The sequence below is a fragment of the Phalacrocorax carbo genome, assembly GCF_963921805.1.
Source record: "Phalacrocorax carbo chromosome W unlocalized genomic scaffold, bPhaCar2.1 SUPER_W_unloc_1, whole genome shotgun sequence".
In the NCBI taxonomy this organism is placed as follows: Eukaryota; Metazoa; Chordata; class Aves; order Suliformes; family Phalacrocoracidae; genus Phalacrocorax; species Phalacrocorax carbo.
In genome coordinates, this window is record NW_026990243.1 from 2,577,412 (window position 1) to 2,601,950 (window position 24,539).

The window sequence follows — 24,539 nt, forward strand, 5'->3', positions numbered from 1 at the left end:
CCGCATCCCTGCGGGCACCGACAAGCTACAGTGGGCAGCGATGGACACCGAGGTGAGATGGCCCGCCCCACTAGAGTCATATCGGGGACGGGACACATACCTCCCTACTCCTCAAACAGGCTGACTGAGCCCAAGCCCCTTCCCCCGCACCCTATCCTCAGCTAAACTACCCAACACTTATCCGGGGCAGGGGCAGTGCCGAACGAGCGGGCAGAACCAGCAGGGTAGCCCACCTTCCAGTACCCGCGTTGCGGGTGGGAAGAAAGAAGAAAATATATCTGCCCTCTATGCACAGTCCGCAAAAACCCCGCGTAACCAAACAGCCAATAGAATACGTGGAGCCACGCGCGCCTTTAAGTATCGCAAGAACCCTGCCCCGCCCCCTCCGGCGCTACACAAGCACAAGGCGGAGTTTTCGCAGACGCCATTTTTTCAAAAAAAAACACCCCTGAGGTCGCTCCCCTTTACTGCCTTTCATTGTCTCCACTGTTGTTGCCGCTCTTCTCATAGTTCCTGTCAGGCAGATAAAACAAGCAAACAAGCAACCTAAGCACACCACGGTGGTGCAGGGTGGATCGCGCTCCTCTCCACATGACACCCAGGCCTGTCTCGCCATGGTCCACACGGAAGGCGGGGCGAACTAGAGGCCATCCCTACTCTGACGGGCAGCTGCCTTACCCAACTGGGCCGCAGTGCGTCCCCACGGGGAGGAAGAGAGGAGGCGGCTGGGCCAGTCGTCTGGTGGTGTTGGTGGTGAGTGCAGGTAAGCACGGCTCGCGCGTGTAGCCGATGAAGGTGAGGAGGAGGAGGTGTTGCGCGCACGCTGGGGGGGGAAGGGCGGGAAGGGCAGGAAGTGGAGCTGTTGATCGCGCCCCTTTCGACGCTGCTGTGTGACACAGTAACGCAGGAGGCCTGAGTCGGCACCCGCAGGGACAGTGCTCTTCCCCGCTGGTGGGGCGGCGGAATTGGGTAGGTTAAGAGACTGGACTGCTGCGTGGAGAAGGAGGGGGCCGAGAGTGACTCCTAGCTGATGTGGAGTGGTTTGGCGTAACCTGCGGGCCCGCCTGTCCTGAGGGAAGGGCGAAAAGGGTGATCTGTGTCTCTGCCGGCAGCCGTCGCGCCTCGTCGACCTTAGTGCGGGCGCAGCGGCCCAACTGGTGCGGCTCCCGGAGTGGCGGTGTGGTGGAGGCTGGCTATACTAGTGGTTGCGTGCTAAAGCCGGAAGAGCGGCTGCCGTCGCCTTCCTGCGCGTACCCTGAGTAATTGTGAATGGGGCAAGTTTTTGGGAATTATGGCGAGCAGAGAGAAAGAGGAGGAATGGCGCTCTTGACTGCGGCCTGTGTGGAAGCGGCCGTGCCAAACCGATCGAGAGCGCTGTGCAGCAGGGCTTGCTTTCTTTAGGGGCGATCGCGGTGATGACGGAGTTGTTCTCGTGGTGGGGCCGCTGCCCTCTGTCGACCCCGCTTGAGCTTAGGTGAGGGTCGCCAAGTGCCTCCTTTGTGTCTCCCTGGGCAGAGTGGGGGAAATCCTGTAACCGCGTGGTGGTGGTTTTTCGGCTCCCGGTTCCGCCTAGCAGTGGCTAGGCGCCATTACAGCGGCCGCCATTTCTGCCGGTCCCCGCCACCGCGGAGGGTTTCGGGGGTTATATAACGCCGTCTCTTTTCCTCCCCCACCAGAGTGAGTGGGTTTCTGAGCGCTCTGCGGCGGCGGGCGGGCGGGCGGGCGGGCTGGCTGTGCCTGAGCAGGCCGTGGCGCGTCTCGTGCATAGGCTGCGGAAGGGTCATTTGTCCCGGAGGGAGCGGGGGAGAGACCCATGTCCGTGGCCGCTTTATCCTTTCGATGTTTTTAAAAACATTGCGTTAGTCAATTTAATCCCGCAAACTCAATTTACACAACAGAGCGCAGTAACTAATTGAGAGCACCTTGTCCTGAGCACTATATTACACTTCGTCCCCCCCACAGGTCTAAAATTTTTGGGAGAGTCGTAAATAAAATAGGGTCTGGAATATAATAGAAGAGGGTCTGGAAGGGCTAGCCATTTGAACCTGGTGAAATTTCGTTTTTGCCTTCCCCCCGCGCTCTGGCAACGTCTGTTTGAAACTTAGCTATTCTTTAAGCGGCGCTTTTTTATGAGCTCAAATTAGGGGCCTGGAAATAAATACTAGCATGTGCTGGGAAGGTGGTATTAGCAGCGGCTGTAAAAGAGTGCATGCCTACCAGCGGTGCTTGCTGTTAACCTGCACAAACAGGGTAATTGTTACAAAATAACAGATAATCGAAAGGATGTTTTAAAAAGTTAAAAATACATCATTTTTTTGTTCGTGGATGCATAAGTGTTAACATTTGTTCAAGCTATGGAAGTTAAGCAATAAAATCCAAAGGGGGGAAAATAGCGTTCTTTGTTTGGCTGTTATCGGTACAAATGATTTTTTTAAGAGAATAAGGTGCAAAATTGTTCTGCCTGGACTTCTAATGGGCTTTACAAGTATTCTCACGTGGACAAAAATAGATCTTGAAAGGGATACCTGTTTCACAAAGTCAAAGTTCAGCTGCTTTTGAGATTCTTTGTGCATGTATGCAGAGGTTATGTATAACTCCAGTGTGGTATTTTTAACAGAATTTTTCTAGCGTGGCTTGTGTGTAATTTCTTTTGTTCATCTGTTACATTGAATGGAAGGCATGATAGAATGCCTGATAGCAAGTTGATAGAGAACTTTTAAAATTAATGCTGGTGATTAGTTCTAAACAATTTAGACTAAAAAGTTATTATAAACAATAAGATTGATACATAGTGTCTCTTAAAAAGGAAATTCAATGTATGTATTATATAACATGCTAAAAATAGGAACTGGATCGTTGTTCACTTTAAATATCTGAAAATCATTGTCAGTAAATGTGATTGCTTAAAACTAGCAAATGCTTGAAAACTGAGCAAGTCCAGAATCATTCAGACTGTAGTTGTTGATCTGTAAGTTTACAGACTTGATTATTATTTCTCCTCCTAGTGATGTGTTTGGCCTTGTTACGTTTTCTCATTTATAAAGAAAAGTTTTTCGGCAAAAACTCGGGTCAAACCCCCATTTTTAGTTGTAGTGAGAATCAGATCTGTAAGTGAACAGAGCCTGATCTATGCTGTTTTCATAGGCTTCTGAAGCAGTAGGCTGTTGAGTTTTGATCCTGCCCAGAACACTTGAGTTTTGCTCTGCAAGCATATATAAAACTGGTAAGTTCTAAAAATGGGCATCTCTTTTTGGTTTTCCTTTTAGTGCGATGTACAGTTTGCTCCCCCCCCCCCAAAAAAAAAAAGTACTAGCTTTTTTTATTCTGCAACAGGTTTTATCTGCATACCTAAGAATAAAAGGTAATGGAGACTGAACAACAGGAAGAGACCTTTACCAACACAGAGACAAATGGTAAATTTTTTTAAAGGGCTATTTTATTTTATTGGGGGGGAAAGAGCCTTTTTAAGTCTCAGTGTTTCTAACTATTTTGGAATGCTTTAACTGTATTGAATGTTTGTATTGGCAGCATTTTTACATTTAATATTTTTATTTTTAAGTGTACTGTATGGTTTTACATGGTTTTTATATTACAGATACATATTTTCTCTTTGAGAGTGTTTAAGACATGGCATAAGTAACTAAAAGTTATAACTAATGATTTGAAAATACTTGATGGCTAAATACTCAGTACTTGTCTGGACAGTGTGATCATGTAAAAATACTGTCAGGCATATCTATTACTGTATTGCAGTTGTTATTTTGAAGGAATGTATATATATGTGAAATATCTCTAAATGTTAGCTAAACAGAAAACTTTTTGGACATAATCAGTGAGGAAGAGTTAGGGCATTTGCACTGAGGTGATGCATGCCAGTTTTTCAAAGCTATTTGAAATACTGCTTTCCTATTGTTCCACCAGTATTTCAGTATTGGATGAACTGCTTTTGATCATTTGGGCTTTAAGGTTTTCCCAATTGTAAAATAAATACTAGGTAGGTGATGCAGCACTGCTTTAAACAGCATGTTGTAAATTTTTCACTAAGTTTGCAAAATTCTCATTTCAACTGTAGTTTGTAGATTTGGAATGAGTCTTTAATAATTACTTGATATGTAGGCTGATGAAGTAAAAACCTGTTTCTGCGCTATACATAATCAGGGTAGATGTCAGAAGTTAGTGTTGGGCTAATAGGAGGGAATGCTTCATTAGGAATACAGTGCATAAGTTTGTACAATTTTATCGTGACTTAGAAAGTTAAATATATGTTTGTGTTTTCCCCCCTATGGACCTGTCTACAGGCAAACGTCCTGCAGAAGATATGGAAGAAGAACAGGTCTTCAAAAGATCTCGGAATACAGATGAGATGGTTGAATTACGCATCTTGCTTCAAAGCAAAGTATGCTTTTTCTAGTATTGCTATGTTCCTGCTTATACCATTGCTTAAGGCAGTGGTGAGAAAGTGTATGTTGTGGTATATGTTTAGAAAGAATGTGTGCTTTATTTAATATAAAGTAACTTATTAGGAATATTTGTAAGTGTGCATGGATGACAGAAGTATATTGCAATGGTATTATCTTCTGTATTTTTTCAAGGATGAGTCTTTAATCATCTATGGGACTTTTCTGATTTAAAAAAATGTATTCATTGAAATAATAAAGCGATAGAAATTATAAGCCACTTCTTTTATGTTTGAGTGAAATGTGATTGTTTCCAGGGGAATGACTGTGTATTAGGCTTTAGACAGCAAGCAGTTTAGAGAATGATCAGCTTATGATTGTAAATTAAATATAAGAGGCAAGATGAAGACTTCCTCAGGATTTTAGTAACTTTCCAGATTTAGTAAATCTGTATGTATCAACAGGAGGAAATATGGGAGTAATGTTTCAGGGACTGCAATCACTTCATTGACTAGTATAAATTGTCACAGTAAAATTGCTATTTATGAATCTCCTTTAGCATTTCCAGTCGTTACAGATGTTTGCGCTGTCTGAAGTAACTGTCTTTTGTGTTGGGGCAGGAGAATGTTACTTTAACTCTGCATGGCGTTTCTGATGAATAGTCAAGTTACATGGAGTGCTGCAAAACGTTCGTGGTTCTGTTAGCGTCATGTATAAACTGCATAATAAAAGCAATAATTTTGCATGTAGTTTTTGAAATAGCCTGGTAAAAATGTAGTTTTATAATTGCCCCCTTGAATATCTGAGTTTATTCCTGTTGATTTTTAGCAACTGGAGATTAGCAATTGTTTGTATTGGCTTTACATTCTTCAGATTCTACCTACCTGAGTGTTTGGTTGAGTTACATAAGTTTAAACCAAAAGTAGTATTTGAAATTATCAAATGTTTGGAGCGCGAAAGTGAAATTTGCAAACATACTAAAAAAAAAAAAAGTTATCAAATAAATTAGGAAAATCCTTGACCTACATAACATGTATAGAATCCCATAAGGTATTTTCAGTCACATTCTAACTATAAGATGGTTTTAACACAGGCAGAATTGCCTAGAAACTTAAATTTGAAATTGAAATAATTTTATTGAGTATTTTAATCTCTTTCCAAAGTTCAGTGGTAAGAGCTATTTTGACCTTCTCCCCCCCCCCATGGTAAATCCATGTCTGTTCATGTTTCAGTTTAATTTGAACCTTTTAAAGGCAAAACAAACCCCACCCTTAAATGCATCCCACAAGGTAATGCAGAAATAGATACCTTGTTCTTAGTCTTCAGTTCAAAAATGTAGTCTGTGCTGTATTAGTGTAACATAACTTCTGAAAACTATTTTCCAGAATGCTGGAGCAGTGATTGGAAAAGGTGGCAAAAATATTAAGGCACTTCGTACGGACGTGAGTATATACGAGTTCGAATTAATTTAACACCAATTCTTTCAGAGCACTACATTGAAAACTTGATTGCATACATTTCTAGAAATAGAGAAATTCAAATCTAGACAACAACAATCTAATTATAAGCCATTTATAATGATTGTTAGAGGAGAGAACTTTAGTTTTTCAGTTTGTGTTGTAATTAAAACTTAGCATCAGTTATGTGGGAGGAGAGATTATATTAAACCTCTCTGCTTTCAAACAGGGTTCCTCTAAATTACACACTTCAAATGAGTTAACATCTTTAATTAGAAATATTGGCAAAGTTTAAAACCCTTAACTGTACCATTTCCCATATGTGTGAATCAGTTATAGTACTATTGAAAACTTGCAGGTGACTGGCTTAACCTATTCATAGAGGAATTCTTTCACTTCCTTAAAAAAAAAAAACAAACCCAAAACAAACCATAACAGTCCATCTGTTCTTACTTTAACAGCTTGGACGTAAAGCACAAAAACATTCATGTTAAGGTTGCATGATTTAAATATGGCTATAGAACAGTAAAGAAACATTTTATTCCGGTACCTGAAAGCATTTTTTAATGGTCATGACTTATTTGCCTATTCATATTTTATAGTGGCTTGACTCTTGTGATTAGAGGTGTTTAGTGTAAATGTTATGTATCTATAAAACTTGGCAATGCTTTGTAAATTCCATTTGTTTACACTCCTGTACTTAGTATCAGCTACAAATTCAGCAATTTTTTCAAGCAAGACTGTGTTCAACACAACATTTGCTAATATATCATTACAGAATCAGTTCCATCTAAGTTCACAAACTATAGCAACTAGAATTGAGGATTAATCTGAAATGGTTAGGAATCATACATATACTCCCTAACTTTGGCAGCTAGTGTTGCTTGTTTGTTTTAAGCAAACAAATACAACACTTAAGTCCAGATAATTTAATTGGTCTGGAATACTAACTTTCCCAACTTGCCCAAGGTTTCAGTAATATGGATCCCAACAGTTTTTGTGTCTACATTCATGATCCAGCCTGCTACTGAAACATAAAGATGTTAAAAGCAAAAAGTAGTTCAGTCAGATAAAGTAACTCATGAAGATCCATACTGTTAAGTCACAGTCAATGTAGCAATCCATTATTGTATTAGTCTTCAGAACAACTTAAGCTTGTTTCATTAACTGAGAGTAATGAGTATAGTTTGTATTAAAATTTTTATTGCTTTTCCCCCTTTTCCCCTCTCCTTGTTTTTTTTTTTTTTTTGGCCATATATCTCCGTTACCCATGTACTGGATCGACTTACCCCTGCGTTGCCCACCATGACGTTGGCCCATCCGCCCCTGAACGCCCATGTGAAAACCCTGGTTGGCTATGCCCAAAAATGTGCTTGTTGCCAAACGGGTACCATACTTGACAACTTCTGATTGAATACCCATGCCCAATGCCAACATCCACGAACGCCAATGACCAATGCAGTACAATGCAAGTGTTTCAGTCCCAGACAGCAGTGGCCCCGAGCGGTATGTCCCAACAGTTTATGCCTCACTGCCTGATTAGAGAGAGAGAAATGTATTTTATTACCTGCCTTTTATATAATTAAACAGTATCCCCTTATAGACCGTGTATTGTTTTTTAAAGTTTTCTGTCTTATTTTCCCTATTAAGTCTTTTTGTCACTGAACTTTTACGTGAGTTGGCCACCCAAATAATCCACTAATTTTATTTCAATGGAAGGAGCACAGCTTAAAGTGTTGCATATTCACTGCATTATAAATCAAATTGTTTCAGTAGTTTCTTGCTCTTTGTGGCCTACCTTGTTCCCCTCAACATTGTTCATAATTATTTCTGATGAAGTACTAACTCTAGTTCACTTTCTTTCACTTCTCATGTTATGTTATGTTTTTGTTTGGTTGTGGGTTTTTTGGGGTTTGGGGGTGGTCCTTGTATTTATATTCCTTTTTTGAAGAGCCCATTAGTAATCTAATTTTTAACTGGTCTTTCAACCTTACTCTTGATAATAATGTTGACCACTTGCATATCCCCACTTTTTCTACAAGAAGGTGTGCCAGTTTTACCAATGTAATGGCAAGGGTATACTAAATTAGTGGTGGTGGGGAACATAAATATTTTACTTCTACTTTCAGTTCTGCGTTGATTTCTTGCCCACTTAATCTGAGCCCTTCCAAAAGCTCTCACGTGTGCACGCTCGCTCGCTCTCACTCACTCTCTGCAAGACCTACCTAATCTTAAATTCATCGTGCATATATATTGGGCATAAACAAAGATGCATGTGTTGTAAATCCAGTGAACAGGTTTACTTTAAATGGGGAATATTAATTGTAGGTTCTTCTGTATAGTCAATCTTATTAGAATTTTGTGTATGATTATGAATATTAAACTTCTACTACTTTTCCACCTTCTCCATATTTTCTGACACTATGGCCTCTGACAGCATCTTGAGTATAAGTGCAGATACAGAGACAATTGGAGAAATCTTGAAGAAGATTATCCCTACTTTAGAAGAGGTATGTCTCTTAGGTTTATTTCTTCTTCAGAGGTATAAATTTAGATTTTTAAAATAAGATAATTCTAGATGATTGTGTGCTATTTTTAATATGTTACATTAGAAAATAAAACCCAGCCTTTTTTTGAAAGGAGGCCTATAACGCTCAAACTATGCGTTGGTGGGTTTTTTTGGTAGAGGACAGACAGAGTCTCTTCCTAGAAAATTAATATTTGGAACAGCCTGATGTTTAGTCCACAGTTTGAAGTAGCTGTATTGTAATTTCCATCCTGCCTTGGCTTTGTAAGCAAGTGTGTTGCACTGTTTGATATCTTAAAATTTTATACAGCAATAATAAAAGAAATAAAAACTCATTTGCCATCACTTCATGTTGAGGCAAATTACTTAAATAGTTGTGATTCTATCATAGCAAATACAGCATTACAGTTCAGCAAATTAAGTCATACCGTGGTGTTTGGAGAAAAACCTTAACAAAAGAAACAAAAATAATATTTTGGTTTTTCAGTTATGTTTTCCCAACTAATATTTTATTTTTTCCTTCTATGCATCTTACAGTATCAACACTACAAAGGTAGCGACTTTGACTGTGAATTAAGACTTCTAATTCATCAAAGTCTAGCAGGAGGAATTATTGGTGTCAAGGGTGCTAAAATCAAAGAACTCAGAGAGGTACTGTTTCCTATTCTTTTCAGATTCTGCTTTTATTCTATAAACAAATTAGGTTTTTGTGTTCGTTAACAGTGAGTGTAAGCATAATCTGTGCAATAATTCCTTTGGAACATATTTCATTACATGATTTCTGTGTTCTGAGATCAATCTGAGTTACTTATTACGACTTTCTTGCAAAAAGTCAATAATAAAGTGGCTGTTGGTGGTAGAGCCTAGGACTTCTCATAAAGCTTTTAAGCATATTAGCAGTAGAGTAATCTTTATAAATAAAGGATACTTTTAAAAATTAAATTCCATTCATCACTCCTCCTGGAATGAACTGCTGAATAGGCTATATTGGTGGTGTTGGACATGGAAAATATTTTAGTGTGGATGTATCTCCATAAACTCTAATGATGATAATTTAATAGACGTTTGAATATTGCTATGAAAAGGTAGTATGGGGTAGGTTTTTTGTTGGGTTTTGGGTCTTTCTGTTGTGGTTTTTGTTTTTGTTGGGGGGGTGTGGTTGGGGGGTTTTGTTTGGTTTTGGGTGGGTTGGGGGTTTGGTGGGGGGTTTTTTTGTTTTTAAGTTCCGCTTTCTTGAAGACCACTGTTTCGTTTGTGAAGAAATGAGGTTTTGTTCTAAAAACCAAGTGGTCTCTGAATCTAGAAAGTTATTTTCTATCCTTTCCTGGCATTGTGTCAAAGGCAATTCCAGGTCAGTTTAGGTATAAGCTACTATTTGTGCAGACTGAGGAAGGCAAGATGACTAGATGTAATTCTAGCAACGTTGCTGTCTTGCATCCAAAGCATGTTTTTATGATATATGAAGGTTTATATAGCCTGTAAGCTTATAATGGATGTGTAGTCCTTTTGCTAATATTTGATTAAATGAACATGTAGATGAGCCATAATCAAAAGCTTTTTAGAATTGAACTTTTTCCCTCTTCACTAGCATTTCATACAAACTGCAGGTCTTAAAAATATGATATCCAAAGATTAAATTTGTTATAAGAACTTAGAAGCGAACATTCACTTAAAGTGACTGGAAGTTTAATGGTCTGGTTCAATTGTTTCTTTAAATATGTTTTAGTGTGTGTCTGTCTTACCCATTTTGTTTTCAATAAGTTTATAAAATTGTTTAAAATACTTCTATTTGAGGATTTTGGGGTTCTTTTCTTCAACAGAACACTCAGACTACCATTAAGCTCTTCCAAGAGTGTTGTCCTCATTCCACTGATAGAGTGGTGCTTATTGGTGGAAAACCTGATAGAGTTGTGGAATGTATAAAGATTATCTTGGATCTTATCTCTGAGGTAATGTGTCTTTAAACTTACTATTATTTCATTGGTATCCATGAAAGTAAGGATGATTTGGATGGAAAATTATATCTTTCCATTTCTATTTTGAATTCAGTACCTCTTACTTCTCTAGTAACAAAATAAGCATTGGACTGTTAGCACTCCTTGAAATTATTCCTGTTTTCTAGAATTGGGGTCTACCTTATGGGGGAGAGAAGCAATTTTTGGTACCAATGGACTGTTAGTCATGCTTTACATATCAATAAAATAAGAAATTTTAAATTGGGGAGGAAGTGAGACAAATGTACGTGTGCCACCCATCAGTAACAGCAGTTTCTCTATCATAGTTTAAGTTCTCAGGAAACATATCACCATCCCTGCCTTTCTTATTAGCATTGTGAAATCAAAGAAGTATTCAGAATGTCTAAATTCATATTTATATGTTTAATATAGTAATTTAATGAGATAAAATAATTGTAACAGTCAGTACTAACTGGGGGGAGGGGTGGTGGTGTGTTTGTGTTTTTTTTTGTGTGTGTGTGTGTGTGTCTTAGTCTCCAATTAAAGGACGGGCCCAGCCTTATGATCCCAATTTCTATGATGAAACATATGACTATGGTGGCTTCACAATGATGTTTGATGATAGAAGGGGACGTCCAGTAGGCTTTCCAATGCGTGGAAGAGGAGGCTTTGATCGAATGCCTCCTGGTCGTGGTGGACGACCTATGCCTCCGTCAAGAAGAGATTATGATGATATGAGCCCTCGCAGAGGACCTCCACCACCACCACCAGGTCGTGGTGGCAGAGGTGGCAGCAGAGCTCGTAATCTTCCTCTTCCTCCTCCACCACCTCCTCGTGGCGGGTAAGCTGCTGCATAAATGCATTGTACAAAACTCAAGTTGAGTAAAATTTGCTGAGTTGTGCTCATGTTTCCAGGACTTGTTTCAAAGTCCGTATTGGTAGTGATTATGCAGGACTGAGTGTGCATTGCACCAGAGAATTTCAAAAAGTACTTGAATTTAATTACTTCTGCAATATAGCTGTCTATCAGGACTATAGTCAGTAGTTCTGTAACTTTATGTCATTCAGGACTTGGCTAAAGCATTCAGAGATTCATAGTTGTGTGCAACTCATGAAAATTTGAATTAGAATATATAAACTAGTTTATAACATGAGTCGTGCTGCTGCTTTTTCTCATTTTAGAGATCTTATGTCTTATGACCGAAGGGGTAGACCTGGAGACCGTTATGATGGAATGGTAGGAGTTAAAATTCATATTGTTTTGTTTAGTAAATATAGTTAGCACTTTGAATATCTGAGGAAACTGTTCTTGAATTGCATACATTTAAGTGTGGGTCATGTGTGCTTCTGATAAACTTTATCACCAAAACATTTTGGCCATACAAATGGTCCCCCCAAGAAGACGACTGTTTGGGGTGTAAAGGGGATTTGGAGTGTGATCTGCTGTGTGGTTTTAGTTTGTGGGTTTGTTGTTTTTTTTGTTTGGTGGTTTGTTTTCCCTACCTGCCATCAACAATAGAATAGAAAGTTGATAGAGCACAGTCCCTGCAGGTTTTATTACACAGACCTTCTTTTAGACTTTTTCTTTTTAAGCAAGATGACAAAAATATGAATTGGGAGACTTTTCCGATCAAGAAAGCGCATCAGAACAATGTTTTCCAAGAGATGTTAGCAGAATTTAAGAGAACATGAATAATAGCTATAAAAAGCTCTAGTTGGTCTGGCAGATGATAGCTTTTTCAAATCAATTTTTTTTTTTTTCTCCAGACATAGAAAACGGCATAATCTACTGTAATTCCAAATGTTTTGGAGCTAGGGCCACTGATAAGTTGGATTTTAAATGAGTATATTCAACCATGTTTGGGGGTGGGGAGAATTAAAAAAAGGCTTAAAGATACTCTTCCATGTTGTACTCTGAAATGTGACTTCCTGGTAGTCATTTACTGTTGTATCCTCTTTCCTGGGAAGAAAAATCATAGGCATCTGGGAGGTAAATCTCTGCGGTAACAATCTTTTTTCCTCCTCTGGTTCTGTTTGGCATACTCCTTAAGATGACAGGTTAGATGAGATATTATTTTATTTTTATTTTCTTTTAAATGAATGGAAAAGAAGTGGACAGGAGCTATGAAATGGGCTACCTAAAAGAGGTTTACACATTGCCTCCTCCTCCCAGGAGGAGGCAATTACTTCCAGTAATACATACTGGAAGTACATATTATAAGAATGTCAAAATTAGGGCACCAGAAGCCTAGCAGAAATATTGAAAGGAAAGACTTGCGCTTAAAATTACCAAAGCCAAACAAAACACCTCTCACCACCCCACCCCCCACCCCCCCCACCCCAAAAAAAAAAGAATCTAACACCAAAACAACCACGTTTTCTATAGTATTCTGAATCTTAAGAAACTAGAAGAATCATGTACTATACCTCTAAGATCCCTTATTCATATTCTTATGTTTTCAAAGCTCATTTTTTGTGTTTTCCTATTTATAGCTGGTAAAACCAGTGTCAGGGCATATAAACAGAGCAGCCTGCTCTTCCTCAAGTATCTGGTTGAGCGCAATCTTCAGCTTGGGCAATAGTGTATTCTAGTTCTGTTCCATTCCATTTAGAATAGAAAATCTGTTTGAACTCTGTTTAGTCTGACTTTGAACAGGTTGACCTTTGGCTTTCTTGACATGAGTTTCTACAAATAAGCGGGAGTCATCTCTGCTCATTTTCCATGTTCTGAAAAGCAATTTTATTTCTTCTTCACAGTGGAGCTGCTCATGGCTTTGGCTGCTTTATGCACGATTTTCATAGCCTGCCTACAATGAGGACTGCTTTCTGATGCAGATTGTATTTAATTCCTAGTTTTAGCTAGCCATAATCCCAGTATCCTTAATTGTGTAAACAGATGAGAAGTCTTTCCATGGATTGCAAGGCTGAAGCTGGAAGTGTCGTGCCAGAAATATAAGGTCTTCTTGAGCTACTATGCATTTCATATAGAAACCATTCTCTAGCAAAATATTTAAACTAGAGTAAACCAACATTGTTCTGGTTTGTGAAGTAACGCATGGGAAAGGCTATTTTCAGAGAATGGGAATGCCATTTTATGTAAATACATTAAAAGGCAAGAATAGATTCTCTCTTCAGACCAACATCTTGGAGATGTTGAATATACAGAAATCCTCATTTTCTCCCAGTTCTCTGCTAAAGGCAGAAAAATTCGGTAGTTCAAGACTTGTAAGACGGTGAACCAAGACTGGATGGTGAAACTTGAGTTTTCTGAGATGTGACAATATTGACAGCCTTGTAAATTCTAAGATGGGAGGAAAAAATAATTGGGATTTTAAAATATATATATATATATAAAATAGCTGTTCTGAGGCATTTTACTGAAAGACACACATGCATTGTTTCTCTTATTACAGAGGTATATATTTTAGGCTGTAACTACTCTAAATCAAATGCCTCTGGACCATAACGGTTATTTTGACAGCTGAGAAAACATGACTGTGTTTCCATTTAGTTCTTTTTTAACACCCCCATCCCCATGGGTGCTTTAGATATACAAATGCACAAAAACATACCTTGGAAAAAAATAAGGTGAAGTGCATATAAAGCCATCTAATCCCTCTCCCCTTTTTTTAAATGGTCAATTCTTAATGCTTTCAAGGTATTTTTAAATTTTAGTTAATTGAGAACTGAATCAGAATGTCTGTTTAAAAGTAGAGTGTATGTTCAGATGTCTAATCTGCTTTTGCTCATTCAAATGATTCCTACTTCTTGATATTTAAAATTATATATATGTATGTGTGTATATATACGTATCTGTATAAGCACTTGAGTAAAGGTATATACACTAAAAAATATTAGAAATGCCTCATATTTAAGAAATTTGACATTAAGGAACATGTAAAAAATAAATCGGTGAAGGAAAGCTGTTTGACATCCCTTAAAAATAAGGTAGTTACAATAAGGAATTTGCCATCAGTTGGGATTGCATGCATATTCTTTCGTTAGATGTAAAAGACAGTATTAATAAGAATGTACTATGCACTTTGTCTTATCCAGTCAGTGTTTCATTTGGTTTCGATTTCATTTCCATTGGTTACCAGTAGTAGCTAACAATTTTCTTCCCAGACTAATTTGTGCTATGTATCTTAAGTTATCCTGCACCTAGTATTTTAGGAACTGTTTTTAAATGAGCATTTATATTTTAGTGTGCTATTCATGTTGTGTTGCACATTTTAACCCAGCAAAGGCCTTTGCCTTAATAGTAATTTAAAGTGGATTCTACAAATTATATTTTTATAATTGTTGATTCCCACCCACCCCTACGTTTGTTGTAGAATTCTGAAGGAAAGAAATGCTATATATCACATTAAAAAAAAAAAGTAATTGGATTTCCAATATAATTAGGCAGTAGTAGATTGTTAGTTTAGCTATAGGTTATATGAGATATATGGAAACGAATTAGTAAAATATGAGAAGCCATGTCTTTCCTGCTTGACCTGCTGTTGACATTGATATATCAATGACAGTTACTTGTTTCATTAAAAGCATTTTCTGGGTTGTTTTTTTATGCATGAGAGAAATAGAAGGTTTTGGTATCTGAGAGTAACGTCTCTTAGTATATAGTACAGTTTTAGTACTCAAAGGTGTTTAAAAAAAAACCAAACCAAACGGTTCAAGCTTTGCTCTCTCCCCTTAGCTGTCTGATGCTCTTTGTAAGAGGAAAATCTGTTTATACCACAGAAACAAGGAAGAAGTGTGACTGCTTACAGTTCCCTTGCAGTAAAAGTAAAAGGGAGTAAATCTAGTAACTGGTCTATATCATATACTTCTGAGTCTTTGTAGTAGTTGTAGTAGTGCAGAAAAATTGGTATGTATGCAGTTGCTTGCCAAGTTACCTATAAGCCTCCATGACTTGGACTTAATTTGTATTAATTTCCTCTTTTCCTCCTATTATGTTGTGCCTGGAAGATGATGCAGTGTCATGTGGATGCCTGTGATGACATGCAGCCACCAGAGTTGGTGAGTGTGCTCACGCTTTTATTTTACTGGTTTAATAGTTGATTTTTGAGAAAATCAGTTGAATTGGTTAAGTGATAACTGGAATTTCTTGAGATTGAGTGTAGTCAGTGGCAGCTTGCACCTACTGAAAAATCCCTAAAGCTGTCCTTCTAACTCAGGCTATTGGTAGTTTGTCCTGAAGAGTGAATTGTATACAAGCAATTAATGTCCCACAATGGAAGTATGCAGCAGCACAGCCAGGAGAGAGAAGCTTTTCTGTTGTATTGCCTCTCTTGTACCCTATTTTAGTGTTTTAAGTTGTAACTTTCACTATAACTCTTGCTTTTCAACACCCTCTAGGTGCATCTATTTAGGAATATGTTTTATGTTGACTTCATCATACTGTGTTTTCTCCTATTTCAAACAAGGAATGTTAAAAATAATTCTTTACTTACAGTTGTGGGTAAACTATTATGCATTACCTATCCATATATTTGAAAGTATTCCATTTGATTTGTGTTTATCAAACTTAGGGGATTTAGGAAGGAAAGTTCAAAGGGTGTCGGCAAGCGTTTATGCTTCCTAGAAGATGGCAAAGTGATGCCAAATTAAATGTTAGTTCCTAGCTTACTTAAACACTGCAGTTGTAATTACTCATCTGCTGTCAAATTCATTTGCTGTCTTGTAGTCTGGGGAAGAGAAGCAGCAGAAAGGGTCAAGAAAAGGATTGTTCATTAAAACAAGTTGGCCCGAAAAAGGGATTCCTTGTGCAAAATATCAGTAGAAATAGGTGGAAGAGTATGTGTGCGGAATATGCAGCTTTGATCAGCCTCTGAATTAAGTTCCAAGCAGTGTCCTTTACTCTTCTGTATTCACAATCCACTACAAGCTCTATTATGTTGTATTATGATCTATATTGCTAAGCAATGTGATTATACAGCACAGGTTGCTTAAAACAGATGATCAGCCAAAGGTTTGTTTTTTTTTCTTTCTGAATAGCTTCCATTTTGATGTGACTCCAAAAGGACTGTCGTGGTTCAGCCTCAGTTGGCAACTAAACACCACGCAGCCACTTGCTCACTCCCCCCACCCTGTGGGATGGGGGAGAGAATCGGAAGAGCAAAAGCAAAAAAAAAAAAAAAAAAAAAAAAAAACAAAAACAAACCACAAAAACTTGTGGGTTGAGATAAGAACAGTTTAATAATTACAATAAATTATTATCATAATCATTATTATTATACTAATAACAATAATGATATAATAAAATGGAAAAGGGGGAATAAACCAGAAACACAAACGATACAACCGTTCACCACCTGCCGACTGATGCTGCCCTGATTGCTGCCTCCCTCCCCCAGCCAGCCCCTCCCAGTTAACATACTGGGCATGACATTACATAAAATGGAATATCCCTTTGGCCAGTTTGAATCTGCTCTCTTAGCTGTGCCCCCTCCCCTCCCGGCTTCTTGTGCATCCGGCAGAGCATGGGAAGCTAGACATGTCCTTGACTAGTACAGGCGCTACCCAGCAACAGCCAAAACATCTGTGTGTTATCAACATTGTTTTCATACCAAGTCCAAAGCACAGCACTATGCCAGCTGCAGTGAAGAAAATTAACTCTATCCCAGCTAAAACCATGACATAGGTAAATAGTTTTTTTTTAAAAAAGTTGTTGCATTACAACGCCTGCAAACTAGTAATTCACACAAATTCCTCTATTTCTGTACTTCAGTGATATACGTTGAATTCTAGAAAAGTGTGCACATCCATTCTCTGGTTCTACAGGAAGGTATTAAAATGGGTGTTTGTGCCTTTAGAAGGCATTAGACCAAATTAAGCTCTTGATATCAAGTACTAGTCTACAAATTCTGAAAATAAAAGCAGTCGGGAGTGCTGCGTTGTAGTGATTTGGATTTGGTATATGGTGGTTTTAGCAGAACAGCAGTAATTAGTGTCATGATCGTCACTTCTAAGATACAAAGGATTGTAGTATAGTACGGCTGAACTCTGATCTTTTGACTTGAATGTTAGTTTAGTCCAAAGCTCAGGAGTAGATCAACATCAAGAGCTGTTTACCAGCTGAAATTATAAGGTTGCTTGGTAAACTGGTATGGCTGGATCTCGATGACTTATTCTTAGATGTTTTAACAGTAAGCTAAGAGGTTCTCATGAGATATTCCCCCCCCCCCCTTTTGTTCCTGGTCTGCCCTCTTCCCCAGTTTGCCTTTAAGGACACTTAGATTAAGGTTGTGGGTTAGGATAATAGGCTCAAACTTAACAGTATGATACTTGAGATGAAAGCATGTTGATGAATCATGGCTATTTGCTATTTAAGGGTTTTCTTTCTCTTTTTCTTATAGTTTGAGAGTGGCTCTGGATATGGTAAGTCTTTATAGAGGACTTTGACATACACTTTGTTTAGTCAGTAAGAGGCTTGATGCATACGTTTAAATCAGACTATTCTTACACAGGGGGGCGTGGTTCATATGGAGATCTTGGTGGACCCATCATCACAACACAAGTAACGATTCCCAAAGATGTAAGTGAAGCTGACTTGCTTTCCAGTTGTGTTTAAATAAATAAATAGAAAGTCACAGCCTTTTCTCAGACTATGTAAGTAAATAAAAAGTATTTGGGATGCTTGATAAGTACTTTTAATGTAAAGCAAGTGTTTCTAAATCATCAAAAGTTTATTCTTAAGGATGCTTGTTTTGTTTTTGCTCTAGAGATGCATTGAACTATTTTTAAATTGTTAATACTCAGGAATAGAGATGGTCTGCATGTTTTTACAAACAAGCATCTGGTTCTTCCAACTTTATCCCACCTGTGTTTATATAATAAATGTTACAGAGGATGTTTTGAGGCTGTAAAAGAGTAAACTTCCATTGCAACTCTTAAAACCAAATTGATGGAAGCTACTTGAACAGAACTGTGTTTTTGCAGAGAAAGTTATATCCAGAAATGAATGCTTTATTTTCTCGCCTAGTTGGCAGGATCTATTATTGGAAAGGGAGGCCAGAGAATCAAACAAATACGTCATGAGTCAGGAGCTTCAATCAAAATTGATGAACCACTAGAAGGCTCAGAAGATCGAATAATAACTATTACAGGAACACAGGACCAGATACAAAATGCTCAGTATTTACTGCAGAACAGGCAAGTTGAAGCTTAATGCTGTCCTTACTGTCTGTCAATTTTAAACTGACTTTACTACTACTACATTTTAAAGCTCTTCTGTGCAATATAGTTTTTAGAAGGCAGGATGTAACTAACTATTGAACCTAACTTCTCTGGTGGTAGTTCTGCCTTGATTATCTTTTCTCTGTTCCAACTAAAATGAAGATTCCCTCAAAACTAATCTCGATGGAAGACACATTAACCAAGTAGTCCTCTCATTTCTCTGGTGAAATTTACTGCAAAAAAACCTACTTGTAATAAATTACATAGAACCTGTAGAAAATATAGAAGATTTCAGTGGATGTTGGTCTAGTTCTGTGTGGAAGACTAGTGATTTTGTTGTTTTTAGATAACTTAACTGACAACAAATCACAGTCTGCCATATGGCATAGACCGTGCCTCTACAGGACAAGTTGAAATCAGTTGGTGTTGTTACACAGCATTTCACACCTTGCTGGCATTACTTTCTCTTCTGCCAAATATTAACAGTTTTAGACTTAGTTTGCTTAATTTTGCTTTAATAACATGTTGGCTATCATAGCATTTGTTAATGTTTAACTTGAATGTTTGGCTTTAGATTACTACTATTTAAATGTGCTTTAAATGATTATATGCCTGTAATTATTAGCCATTAATCTTTTTATTTATTTACTTCTAAATGCATTGGGAATTTGTAGTTTAATCTTTAAGAATGCCATTGTGAATATTGATGTAAGATATATGGTCAATCATTCTAATACATGCTTTTTTCTTTTTCTTTTATAGTGTGAAGCAGTATGCAGATGTTGAAGGATTCTAATGCAAGATTATTTTTTCTTTTTTATAGTGTGAAGCAGTATTCTGGAAAGTTTTTCTAAGACTAGTGAAGAACTGAAGGAGTCCTGCACCTTTTTTTTTTTTTTTTTTTCACCCCCCAACCCCCCCCTTCCCCCTTTTTGCCTGGCCCACCCCCCTCCTTATTTTTTTAAAAAATATCTGCTTCTGTTTAAAAAGCCGACATTCCTCTGCTTCATAGGTGTTCTGCATTTGAGGTGTAGTGGAATCTGCTGTTCACCAGATGTAATGTTTTAGTTCATTACGAATATTTGGGGGAGGGAAAGGCCACACAAGACTTAACGCTGAAATTTTGAAACAGCAGCAGAGTGTGGATTTTATTTTTGTTCATTGTTGGTGGTAAAGTGTACTGGCTTTTCTGTAACTATTGTGAGCATCCTGGTTTATGTACACTGTACATTTTTTTTATTTTTTTTTTTTAAGGGGGAGAAGACTGGTTGTCCACATGTCCCTGGCATCCTTTGAGAGCAGTGTGCAGAATGTAATGCTCTTTTTTTTAAGATATATATTTTATGATTTTTAAATAAATTTAGTGAGCCTATTATTGGTTGTCATTTTTTTATATACAAAGGGTAATACCTAAAATGGATACCCTTTTTCCCCCCACAAGAAAATGCGTAAATGAAAGTTGCTGTTAAGCTTGCTCTTCTACTACTTTGATATAGATGGAGTTATGTGTTTTGGCAAATAACCTCCAGAAAACAGTGGCTCAGCTTTGCTATTTGGGGAAAAAAGTACAAAAATATTAATGCAAACATTGTGTGAAATTTGACCTCTTTTTTTGCACTCTTTGCAGTAAATATATATGTATGTTGGTGACAGTATATAAATAAATATTTTGAGTTTGTGATGCCACTGAGTTAACAGTAGGTTAAATACACCTGGTTCTAGACAGCTTGCTTAATGCAAATAATGTTAAAAATTGCAGTTGGTGTATCATTAATGAATGTAGTTTTCAGAGCTTTCACTTGTGTTGGGTAGAAACTTCTACGAATTGAGAAATTGGCAGTATCTAACTTGATTTTCATTGTATACAGAACTTGTTTTCCCTGTTTGTTGAATTCTGTATGAAATATTTGTGAGAAATTAAAAAATATAAAGTACCTCTGGATATTTCATGTAATACTTTGGCATTTGTATTTATAGTTTGCAAGTTTTAATTTCACTTCCTAAATAAAAACAATTTTAAAAATGCAAAAGAGCTTTGTAAATCTGAATGTGATTAATCCAGATTAAGGGGATTCTTTCACTTTGGGGGGGTGGTGGTCTAGAGCATTTTACTTTTCTCATCTTTTTGAACCATATGGGGCAATTCCTATCATAATAAGGAGCTACACTTACCTCCTTGTCCTTTCCCATTACATTGTAAGATGTGACCTACTTAGCGGAGCTATGATCAATCCTTAGAAAACACCCAAAACCTGCTTTTGTCAATGAGTATGGCAGTTTTCCCAGTGAATAAACATTACATGTAAATTGGCCCTTCCTTGGGAAAGGCTGAACATAAGTTATATGGAGAAATCAGCAACCTAGAAAAAGGTGTCAGGCAAAATGCAAATGAATTAAGAAAAACATGGGTACAGGATTTTTTTTTTCCTATGTATTTCTACATTGTGTATGTGCAGGTGGTTTGCTGGGTTGTGTTTTTAAAATATTTTAGGGGGAGGAAAGCTAGAGTGTGTTGGTTTTTCTTTTTAATGATCTGCATCTTTTAAAGAAGCTAACCTAGTCTTACAAAGAAGTTGAGCACTGCTCTAACTTTAGTAGGGTTTTCTTTTAAGGTTTCCTTAAAACCAACCATGTACATTTTGAGATGAGCCTAAGGGATTCCTGCTCTAAAAGGAGCTGTGGGTTTGGGTCCTATGTCTTTGCCTCTGTCCCCACCCCTCTTTTTCCTACTACCCTAGTGCTGAAAAGCTGCCTTGTCTCCTGAGGAGTATTGTGCTGGAGTTTTATGCTAGGGGAGGGATGTAGTATTTCCCTACTTTCCCAAGGGAAATACTGATAGCACAATAGTCCTTACACTTGTACTTCAAAAAAAACCATAGTAATACAGATTGTGCAAAACGAAACCATTTATTCTTTATGGGGGCTGTTTTTTAAAGGCTGACTATGTACAGAAACTGCTGGATTTGAAATGTAGCCCTTAAGGTATGGGTTCTGTAGCAGCATTCACTGTTAGTTGTATGTTTCTGTACATTATGTCTGAAATTAACTTAAAAGGTCTAGAAATTATGATTATTTTTTTTTTGACTGCTTGGTGCATGAGTTACCAACCACTGCACAGCCAGAAAAGGCAAATGTGTGTATTTTAAGTAGGTTTGTACGACCCCATTAAGTCAAAACTAATGTTATATTCATAGAATCATTAAGGTTGGAAAAGACCTCTAGGATCATCAAGTCCAACCGTCAACCCAACACCCCCAAGCCTCCTAAATCATGCCCTGAAGTGCAGTGTCTACATGTCTTTATCTCCAGGGCTAGTATTGTATAAGCAAGCTACAGTTTATTTTAAGGGAATTAAATTACTATAAAGCCGCGGAGCTCGCAGGCAGGCACTAGTATGCCAGCCTACCCCACTCCCAACCGTCCCCCGGGCGCCTGCTTAGTGAGCGGCGGGCGATGCCATTTCCCCTGCACCGCGCTAGAAGGGCGGGGCGGTGTGGCGTCGTTGAGGGGCTGGTGCTTGTGGGTTATGTGAGGGGTTTTCGCGTCCTTGGTGTAGCTGCTTTCTGGTGCCAGTAAGGGAGGAGGAGTTTCGGTTGCATCGCTTGCTGCCTCTGAAGGCCCGACTGCTGAAGCGAAGGCTGTGCTGGAGCCGGCCGGCATGAGGCGGTCAGGGGGCCAGGCAGCGGGGGAGGCGTGCTGTGGGGCTCCTTCCCGTCAGTGTCCCCGTGGGGTAGGGAGGAGACGTGAAGGAAAAGGCAGCCTAGAAAACGTCTTCTAATGAAAATAGCTTCTTGAAAATGTTTTATATCCTCAGATACGAGGCCAAGCATGGTGCTGTTTGCGTTCCATGCACACACCACACCCACAAACGCTGCCCGGAGTCTGCCAAGTTCATAGCAGACAGCAGCTAGATGTCTTTGTGGACGTCTTATTAGTGACTCTAATTAGATTATTTCTTTCTATTAAAAAAACTTTCAAAAAGGTCCGTAGTCACCTGTTCACGGCTTCTATTATTTCACATATATTCTAAAAATAAATTTCATATTTTTGTGATAAATGAGAAAACCATGCTTAAACCAAGAATCCTCTGGGTTAATCTAGTAGTACTAAAGCAGCTCTGCTAAATCTGAAAAAACATATGGTTCTGAAAATGTTGTCCCGAAAAGTGGGTTCGTTCGCCCGGTGTGCAAAACGCCAAACTCCACACAGAGCGGAGGTACTTTAGTCAAGTCATTTTTGCGCAAAGATGGGCGCTAGGTGGTAACCCACAAAGCTAGCCCCCCGCACCGAGAATCCACAGGGCATTTATACAGTTAAATGTGTCAGTCACAGCTAATATTCACACCCCCAGCTAATAACCGGTTAATTTCTTTCTCACTTGGATGTAAAGGTACAGCTCCCTTTTAATTTACCACGCATGCTCAGAGAGTGAGGGACTTACTAGAGGGGGGCGGTTCCTGGCCTATGGGCCTGATTTTTACTATTATAACAAGGACAGTTCCTGTACTGGGCACTTTGTTTTAGTTCTTATCTACATCCCAATTAGTTGTTCTCCTTGACTACACACTTCATCACCCCGTTCTCAGCGGCTTCTGAGGCGGGATGTTTGCTTTGATCAGTCTCTCAGCTCTCCTCAAGGATATAGTCGTAAAACAAGTGCTTCCCTATCTCTCAGCTCCCCTCTCTGGCCACCAAATTCTGTTTTGCCAGGCTCGCATGGTTCATTGTTATGGCTTCGTGGAAAATTCCAGTAATTCCATTTTCTTCTGGATATCAAAAGCAGTATTCTAGTACTCACTGTTGTCATTTCATAAGAAAAAAAATCTGTTTGTAGGTTTAGATGGACATTTTAATTAAATTCCTCTATATTTGTGTGTAAACTAAGAGGAAGTTTGTATGAAGATACTTTTTGTAAATGCACAATGATTAGGAGCTAAGGTAAAGCATAGGTCTATACTACTAACTATATTTGCCTGGTATGCTATATAAACACCATGCTGAAATATGAGGACTAAGCAGATGAGAAAAAATTAGATGCAATCATGGTATCTTTCTTCCTTTTTATATGTTGGAAATTGTTATCTATAGAAGGGAACACTATGTACAAACACAAATTTAGTTTTAAGCAATGATTTGAGTGTGATCATCACTTAATACTTGGTTGTTCTTAAGAGCCAATAGACTTTTAAATCTTAGTTGTAGTATGAATGCTCTCATCCGTAGTAGGACACTCCATTAGATCTTTAGATATGGTATGATAGCCTAAACATCTTATTTTTACTTTTTTGAAGGAATACCTATTACCAGAGCATTGTATTATGCCACCATGACACTTGACCAAATTAGATATGTATTTCGCTCTGCCATAGAGCCTTTGATTGAAGAGAGCGATTGTGTGCTGAATTAAAATGGAACAGTTCTGTTGAAGGGGTTTGGAGGTTCTTCCCTCACCTGTGTTAAAATGAGTAAGAAAAGTGCTTAGAAACAACTATACTTAGTAGTGGAAAATTTTCCTTCTTACAGAGATGAAGCAATATTTGAGATAAGTTATTTCTAACACTGATTTTTTTATGATAAGAACTTACTCCTTACTGATCGTGGCTTTAAAGGATAGCTGTTGTCTATGAAAATTCTTCTGAAAGGATAGTTCAGAACTGAGCTAAAATTTGTGAATTTGTGAATTGTTGGGATTTTTAATCCAGAAAATGGTAGAACATCAATGTTTGTGTGGATGTTAATGTATACAGAAGCGAAATAATAAGAAAAATTACCATTATTTTAACAGTTTGCTTCAAATCAACAGAGATGATCTAGATAATGAAAAGAAAATCGGACTTTGAAAGTTTTGTTTTTAATTATGTAAATTGGTATTAGTAGTCAAAATAGGGAAGAAGGGGTTTTTAAATAATATTTTTGGACCAAAGTATACTCTTTTTTTGTTTGTTTGTTAAAATCGGGTAAATGGGGGTTTAATTTCTCTCTGAAAACAAAATCTCACAGTTTGCTAACAATAAAAGAATCTTGC

At 38.2% G+C, this 24,539-nt stretch overlaps 1 protein-coding gene across 6 annotated transcripts; it reads left to right on the forward strand.

Moving 5' to 3' along the window:
* The first annotated feature begins 482 nt into the window (after positions 1–482).
* Positions 483–20,546, forward strand: LOC135310078 (heterogeneous nuclear ribonucleoprotein K-like). Of its 6 annotated transcripts, none has more exons than XM_064439779.1 (16): positions 483–763; positions 3,145–3,223; positions 3,334–3,412; positions 4,286–4,396; positions 5,783–5,839; positions 7,317–7,360; positions 8,292–8,364; positions 8,919–9,032; positions 10,202–10,330; positions 10,870–11,177; positions 11,519–11,573; positions 15,305–15,355; positions 17,695–17,716; positions 17,791–17,873; positions 18,321–18,490; positions 19,338–20,546. In XM_064439779.1, exons 3-16 carry the CDS (start codon positions 3,365–3,367, stop codon positions 19,366–19,368), a joined length of 1,296 nt encoding a protein of 431 aa, XP_064295849.1. In that variant the 5' UTR covers positions 483–763; positions 3,145–3,223; positions 3,334–3,364; the 3' UTR covers positions 19,369–20,546. The 6 variants fall into 6 exon arrangements, with proteins under 6 accessions (XP_064295849.1, XP_064295852.1, XP_064295851.1 ...); XM_064439782.1 differs by having other exon boundaries at positions 484–763; positions 17,806–17,873; positions 19,277–20,546; XM_064439781.1 differs by having other exon boundaries at positions 486–763; positions 3,334–3,413; positions 4,299–4,396.
* The last annotated feature ends 3,993 nt before the right edge of the window (positions 20,547–24,539 follow it).